Genomic DNA, 8,655 nt, shown 5'->3' on the forward strand with positions numbered 1-8,655 from the left:
GATTTCCCACCTAAATTATCTAATTGTCACTTCTGGAAGCTGCACATGTAATGCTCCACTATCAGCCTTTTCCAATGGCTTGGTCTCGCATTCCACACCCATTGTTTATCAATTCACCGTCTTGCACATCTCAACGTCCAGTCTGGAAGTGCACACAGCATCGTCTAATACAACAAATGAAGAACCACAGTGAAATCGAAAGAGGGATGAGTCAGAAAAAAAAAAAGACAGAAAAGGGGGAAATATCAAACAATCGGGCGATTAAAGGAAATTGTTGATATAATAGAAAAATAAATCTTGATGAAATGTGTAGCATAGTGGTAATAATAATAATAATAATAATAATAATAATAATAAAACCCCCGTTACTCGAAGCCATAAAGTATTGTCGGACTCTGCTATTCGTGGGAGGATATGTTCCTGAAAAATGGCGCAAATGTTGAGGTCCACACTTGTTGTTTTTGAACACTAACACTGCCTTGGGGTACTACAGCCTTGACAGGGAGAGGAGATTAAAGGGTTCCATTGAGAGTAACACGATGGCTCAGAGAGTGGAGGAAGTCAGAAATCCAAGAGTGTAGGTGGCCTTGGATTCCATAGGTAGACAGTTTCGAGAGCAAGGCAGGATGCAAAACTGTATCAACTCCTCGATATATATCCAGAAAAATGGCCCTGATATCATTTCTGATATTGAGGGCCTCCACCATTGTTGAGAGAGTAGAAACAGCGTGTCCAAGATAAAGTGATCAGGTCTGAACCCGAATCGATGATCTGAGATGAGACCGTTGGAGAAACGGAATGATTTTATATCGGATGTGATGATGCATTCCATGACCTTGCTGATGATTGGAAGGAGAGTAAGCCAATTGGGCTGTGGTTAAGGGGATCCGTGTTTGCACCATTTGTATGTAATGCTGCGATGATGCATAATTTCCAATTTCCAGGTGGATAGAGGAGACCAGTCTTGAAGTGTATTAAAAATTTTAAAAACAAAAAAAACACGAATATGCAAAACGCAAATGTAGAAGCAGGTCACACTTTATGACCCACGAATAACGCGGGGTCCGCGAACAGCGAATCCATGAATAGCGGGGTCCGACAATACTTAAATGAGATAAAAATAGGACCGCCTGCCCAGAAGCTCACCTGAATCAGGAGCAACAGTCACTCAAACCCCCCACAGACCCCCTTACACCGTGAATTTTTTGATGCTGTGAACAAACGTAGGTACATCACGGGTAATTAAGGTTGTGGTCAAGTTTCATTGAAATTGTGCGTGTAGTTTGGAGAAGAAAGCAAATACCTATTTTGTTGGGTCAAAGACCCTCCCATAGACCACCTTAAATGAGGACAGATTTTGATGCGGTCGATACAATTAGGTGCATCACGGGTGATGAAGGTTATGGCCAAGTTTCATCAAAATTGTGTGTTTGGTTCAGGCGATAATGACTGACTCACTCACCTACGACGGACACTGCTTGATCGCATAAGCTCACCCGACTAAAGTCCAGTTGAGCTAAAAATGAGGCATAAACAATAAAAATTAAACCAGACTTGGTGGTGTAATAGTTAGAGCGTCTGCTCCGAGTCTCGGAAGTTGATGGTTCAAACGCCAAAAGAGTCATATCAAGGATTAAAAATGGTACATGCCGCTTCATTGTTTGACATTGAGCATTTTAAAGGATAAGAGCATGGCCAATCCCCATAGGATGGAACTCATGAGGAGGAAATGCCCTGCCGAGTGCAGTGAGTATGGTGGCGCCATTGTTGTGACATCGCTGGTACCCAGAGTGCCCTGGGAATTGGTGGTACTTCCCCCAAGCTCAGTGACTGCGTTCGACTGTGAGACAGTGCTGCGTGGAATGTGATTTCCTACTGACGGACCTCTGGTAGCTTGTACAATGTACATGTTTCCAAAATCTATCTGTCCAGGTTCTTCCAGACATCTGTTCCTTTCACATCTTTCTAAAAAAAATTTTTCACAATTCTCTTTATTCATTCTAATTCTTGTTTTTTCTTCTCTTTCATCTCTTTTACTTTCTATTCCTTTCTTTCATTATCTATCTCTCTAAGGAGAATCAATTATTGCAGAAAGTTTTCTGCAAGTCTCACTTGGCTGCTCCTGGATGGGTTTGAGGGTTGTGGAGTGGCGGCTGAAACCCGAATCCTATCCAGGTTCGTCCTGTCGACCCCGTATTTGCTCTTTACTTCATCGGGTTCCTTCTTAGTCTTCCGTTTCATTCGTCTCATCGAACAGCTCTGTGTTGTGTCCCATGTGTTAGTTTGGATGTCCATGTGCGTGTGGCACTTCTACTACGAGCCCTAAATCCTGTTAAAAAAAAAAAAAAATGGAACGCAAGACAACGCTGCACACGTTTTCATCAATTTTTTTTTTTTATCCCAAAGCTAATTCTACAATATTGAGAAAGAGCATTCTATCCATTAGTTATCAAGCTTGGTGGTTTCAGAAATCACATCACAGAGCTTGGGGATGAAACAGTGAATATATTCCTGAGCATAAATCGCTTCTTGGTCACACCGATTAATGATCCAGAGTGCATTGGGAAGGTGTTACAAGTTAAACAAGTCACAAAAGACATGAATAGCTGAAAAGAACAGAGAAGGGTATGAACAGAAAATGTACGACACATCAAAGCTGAATGAGAACATCATCATCATGATCACTCGAACAAGAATATCTGTACCGAGTAAGGAGCTGTTCTACGGTGGGGGTAGAACTAAAGAGACAAAGACGAAAGAGTAGGAGTGAATGTCATATAGAAATGAGGAAAAAGGAAAGTGTTCATCAGTGCAAAAACTCAACATATCAGGTTATCGACGACAAGTGACAGTAAGCAGCGATTCATCAACCACGACACCTGAGTAAGAGATAGTGAATGCTAAAGGTGTTAAAATTGTATAGAGTGAAAATGTTTCAGATGAGACAACGCCAAGCAGTTCAATGACTACTACTAATCTGCACACCCAGCTGAGGGGTGTAGCGACCCCTTGGGAGTTGACCCTTTTGCACTTTGTTCCCTTGGATCAGGGGAACGCGAAGTTAGGACAGGAATTTTTGCCATGGGACCAGCAATTGCTCGCCTGCTCGTCGCGAAGGACACCGTGTGGATCCTTAATGTCAACCAACCAATACCAGCAGACGAGACACACAGTTTAATTTGCATCCGAGGGACGGCACTCACATTGATGATTCACCGTGCCTGTGAAACACCAGGGTGACAGTTTATGGCTGGGTCGAGATTCAAACCCAGGCTGGACAGCTTTGATGCAAGTGTGCGTACCTCTTGGCCATCCTTGCCAGGCCAGTAAATTTCAGAGGTAGTGTATAAAGTATTTATACACCGTCGCGTCTAAAGTTTCAGACGAGGAAACTTGAGACATAATACAGCGTCTGATGATGCAAACAAAAACCTTGTACACTGCGTGTAGCAGGGAACCGTCAAGAAAGCTGATGTGAGAAAACACAGCACAAGACAACCTAGAGTCCAGAACGGTCAAAGCCAGCCGACCTTTTCTTGTATACAGGACAGTATTTGGAATTATTTAATCACCACATAAGCCTCCATAAAACCCCCAAACACTTTGTTATTTAAGGTTCTGCTGTTCTCAGGGTGTGTCAACAAATAAACAGGACAAAGTCCTGGCCCTCGTAGACATTCCGACCAAAGACATGGTGTTTTGCCAGTTTTACTGTTATGGTTTCTTCTTGCAGATGAGCTCGAACATCCATTCCCGGCGTGGCCATTACAAAATGCTTGAGTAACGCATTACTTGATCGTGAACGAAGATTGCTCAATTGTCTGCTTCGGATGCAATTTGACAAATTGCAAATGACTGCGGCATTTAATCTTCTACAGTTATAGAGGTAGTATGTGTATATATATATATATATATATATATATATAGGATTGGTCATGTCAGGCTTAAGGTGGTTCACCTTGCCAATTCTTTAGCTAATAATGGGGTCACAATCATGTCCGAGGCCCTTATCGTCAATTGGGTATGGAATTGGTACACTTCCAATGGCCAATCTGATGAGAATTTCAACTCGTTAAGAAGATGCTTTAGGATGCAGAAACAGATTTTGTGCCAAACTCAATCAGGTCGACATCATCATCATCATCATCATAATAATATATAATGGGCGTAAGCCTGGAACTTCTAACACACTTTTCTCCGAACATTTTCTGTTCATACTTCCGAAATCTTCACATTATGTATTCCATGTATTTACGCAGGTGATAGCGGATTCAAAAAATCGAATATAGATAGAATTTTCAAAGAGAGAATCGATGACGTCACAATCAGCAGCGTTCGGCGGTAAACCGACGTCCGGGTCCCAGGCGATGTGCTTTACTTAACTCAGTCCATGAGTTCAGGACGTTTGTTCAACTCAGCATTTACGACTTTTATCCTGCCACGTTGGTAATCTGTTGATGGATATAGAAAAGGTGAATATGTAAAATCGTTCACGTTACTCGTCCGGCACAATGTGTCAAGGCCAACAATCTAAAGCGACCGGTCTCAAACGCTACCATGGGCACCCAGACACGCCACCAATATGAACTCAGCTGTTGAATGCGGCGCAAAACATCCAAAGAAACTACCGTAACCGAGTATTGTGATCCGTCCTGTCCCCCATAGCCGTCGTAGACGGGTATCTGCTAGTTCCTTAGAAAGGACATAAAATTGAGATCGATTCAGGAAGATGTCATAATAATAATTAAAGAGATAACAAATTACATTGGTGTGCTTTATGCAACGAGATGGGTAAGGCCATATTGAATCATCGAACGCTTGCATTGGTCAACAATCATGACATTGTCGATGAAACGTCAAATGTGCAGTTTTGGGAAAGAAACTTTGAACTCAGTAGCGAGTTGAATAATTGACTCGGACATTGTAATGAATGAATGTCTTACATCCCCCACCAACCCCTTGTTTCTTTTTCTTCCCCCCCCCCCACCTATGACTTTCCTTCACCACTTATTATTGTTTTTTATTTGTTTTCCTGGTGGGAGATGTAAGACAGCCTATGGCTGCTGGATGCATCACTGCTGCGAACACGGCGGTACCACTGATGCAGTGCCCGTGACCAGCAAGTTGGTACTCATTTTGATGACCTCGGAAGAATGACAGACTGAGTCAACCCGCCTGGTTGTTATTTAACGGACGACAGGGGATAAAACTCAAGACCCTAAGATCTTAAGCCAGCCACCTCGACCGTCAAGCTAACACCAGGCTTTCCTTCACTACTCTGATGGCATTTATACTTGTTTGCCCACTTGTTCCCCAACACCACAATGTTAGTATCAGTCTGTTGACTCGTCTCCCTCGGTCATGCAGCTCTTTCGTAATCCTCAACTTATGTAAGAAGCAATTCCAGGTAACTCAGTTGGTATTAAGAAGTTCGCAGAGCACAGCAGTATGTTGTCTCACAACTAGATTCGTTTGAACTTCATATAAAGTTTGTTGTTATTGCATTTGGTATCAAGTCAGGCCTCAAAACACTTTTATTGCTTCTAAACATTGGAAAGCAGGGAGCAAGAGGAATCACTCGACGTAGGGATACATACCCTCGCTCAATTAGCTCCATTGTCTAAATCTGTATCCCAAATCATTCAAATCAGGAAAATGACTTGGTTACATGTTTGATTCCAGTCTGTTGAACTAATTATTGAATATCTAGCTCTGACAAATGCTCTTTGTTATATTCGCCCACCATAGGTGGAAGGAGGTAATGTTCCCCCCCCCCCCCGTTTGTTACTTACGAAATCTGAAGATTTCGTAAGTATATTGATGTCTTCCATCATCTGTTTGTTTGTAGGCACGATAACTCGAGAACGGAAGAAGCTACCAATGTCAAATTACACCACGTGATTCAGGAGGGTGATGGCTAGCGCTGATTAGATTTTGGTCAAAATCGGTCAAAGGTCAAGGTCACGGTGAGGTCAAACATTCGATTTTTGATGGTTTGGTACAGAATCATCGTATAAACTTCTGGTTTGCGTCGCTACCTTCTCTCGAGACAGCTTTTATTAGACAAGGTCAGAGGTCAAGTTGACGATTTCGTAAGTACCAGTCTATGACTGCTTGTTCTTTTGTTCGTTTGTAAGTGTGCAGGATATCTCAAAATGTTGTGGACGGATTCGGACGAAATTTGGACAACAGGTTGGATGTGTGACAAGGCCGCATTGATTTGATTTTTTATGAAGATCCAGCTCTGGATCTGGATAGTAGAATTTTTAAAGTGATTCTTCACCATTGAGAGATCGGGCCAAAGACGATATATAGCACGATATCTCAAAAAGTTGGGGACGGATTTGGATGAAACTTGGTGGATGAGGTTGGGTGTGTGACAAGCAAGAATTGATTCAATTTTGGTGAAGATCCCAATCTGGATCCAGATGCTTGGTGGAAGTATGCGTTCTACCGAGTGCCCATCTTGTATTAATGAAGGAATTGTTCAAACGTAGTTCTAGAACAATGGAGAATAAGAAAGGTACATGCATTTCAGATAAATATGATAATACATGGTTTTGGGACAATCTCACGGAACTGCTAATCCTGAAGAATTGTACAGGTAGTGGACAAAAAACAAATGGAAACACCTGGGTAAATGAAGGACACCAAGAAATGGCTTCCACACAGGTGTGGCCCATGTGTTAATGAAGCAAATAACATCCCATCATGCTTTGGGTCATGTATAAAAATGCTGCACAGGCATGGTTGCCTATAATTATGGCCAGAATGGCTGCAAGAGGAGCCCCCCCCCCACACACACACACACACACACCAATGCCCCCATCCACAGAGCATGTGTGGTTGCCCAATGGTTTGATGAGCAAGACACTGATGTTATCCATGTGTCATGGTCTTCTCAGTTACCAGATCTGAACCCAAATCGAGGATTCAAGGAATATTTTAGAACGAAGCCTGAGCAGCGTTTTCCACCCCAAAAACACAGGTGTGAGTTGATTGACTTTTTTGCGGTAGAATAGTGTCGCATCCCTCCTGCAGAATTCCAGACGCCGGTGGACTCTATGCCACGGCACATGCAGGCCCTACTGGCCGCACGTGGTGGCCCAATGCCTGTCGAAGTGACTTTACATTGGTGTTTCTATTTTTCTTGTCCACTACCTGAATTTGTGACATCGAGCCAGATGTGAGAAATTGATTGGAAATGCAGGAAAAGCAGAAGCTTTTTGCTCAACCACTCAAATCCTGACCACACCATTTTCATGAACCACTTATGTTGATCAAATCCCACTCTTCCCTCAATTGTCATCACCCCAACATTAATCTTCCATCCTCTTTATCAGCTCTCCCATGAGCCTCGGTATCTATCGAAAAAGAACAGATAATTATTACGCATTAGCAACAAGTACATAAAAGGGGGATGGCTGTGCAGTGAGTGCAAAAATTTTGAAGGAGGATACAGTAGATGTCACTGTGAGAGATCCAGAGATAACGAGTAGCTCCGTAGGTCAACAAGGGATAAGCTTCAGTTTCGTCCTCAAAATCTCGCAGCAGTTGGACGAAATTATCCAGATAGCTCAGCCCCACATCGCCTCGGTAACACCGGCTGATCAACACCTGCACTCATACACCCTCATCAAATTAATCTCACTGGATGTGCCAGCCGTTACACATGCAGGTATGCTGATGAGTTAATGATCAAACTTGTAGAATCAAATCTCACGAATCGAGATTCAGCAAGTTAATAACCAGAGCCTCAGATCAAACATTTACAAAGACAAATACTATGTACGACAGCACCCAACACAGGTATGATCACGTGAGTTTGTGACTATTTACAACACCTGTGTGGGGACAGCTCTTTTGGTCTTATTACTGTTATTCATGCTTCGTTTACTTACGATGAGAAAAATAAATAAATAAATAAACAAACAGCTAAAAGTTGCTCCTTCACTGGAAAAATGAATCCCACCTTCTCATGGGGTTGGACAGGGAAGGTTTGACCCAAGACTTTCATGAACCGGCAGGCGCAGCATGACGCTCGACGAAGTCGGTCAGGGAAGGAGCTTGGAAATTTGTTCAGCGTCCTGGCAATCGCTCACCTCGTGATCTCAAACATCTACCAACTGATGCTGGTACCCAGATATATACATATACATATATATATATATATATATATATATATATATATATATATATATATATATATATATATATATATATATATATATATATATATATATATCCGAGGGACATCACACACATAATGATGCCTCGGCCCACATGCAAAACGCAAGGATGACAGTTTATGGTTGGGTGAGGAATCGAACCCAACCTAGACGGCTCGGAGGTGAATGTGCATACCTCAGGGCTCAGGCTATCTTGCCAGTTCAATGAAGATGCAAAAGCATCACACCAGATGATCTACTCAAACAGAAATGCTGCAATACCAGGTGGCCATCCCAACAATTCGTCAACCTCAGCAGAACAAGACCATGGTTGATACAAGACCAATGCTAATCAAACTCAGCACCCACATTTAAACCAGAAGGTCCCAAACTAACTAACCAACTATATACACATATACATACATACACATACATATACAGTATACACATACATATATATATATATACAGGTATACACATACATATA

General features: G+C 42.3%; 1 protein-coding gene across 2 annotated transcripts in view; it reads right to left on the minus strand.

Annotated features, from left to right (window-relative positions):
• LOC147025124 (AP-1 complex subunit mu-2-like) overlaps positions 1-8,655 on the minus strand; it is a 31,530-nt gene that overhangs the window by 21,733 nt on the left and 1,142 nt on the right. The window contains exons 1-2 of one of the 2 annotated variants that reach the window (XM_085885773.1): positions 7,973-8,131; positions 7,461-7,617 (exon numbers count right to left, since the gene is read on the minus strand). In XM_085885773.1, coding sequence (XP_085741899.1) covers positions 7,461-7,617; positions 7,973-8,017 — 202 coding nt within the window. In that variant the 5' untranslated portion in view covers positions 8,018-8,131. Of the gene's footprint in view, positions 1-7,460; positions 7,618-7,972; positions 8,132-8,655 lie in introns of those variants that run through there. The other variant, XM_085885772.1, reaches the window with a different exon arrangement.

Source organism: Eptatretus burgeri, chromosome 6 (genome assembly GCF_056783735.1).
Source record: "Eptatretus burgeri isolate ZD-2024b chromosome 6, Ebu_testis_v1, whole genome shotgun sequence".
NCBI classification, from domain to species: Eukaryota; Metazoa; Chordata; class Myxini; order Myxiniformes; family Myxinidae; genus Eptatretus; species Eptatretus burgeri.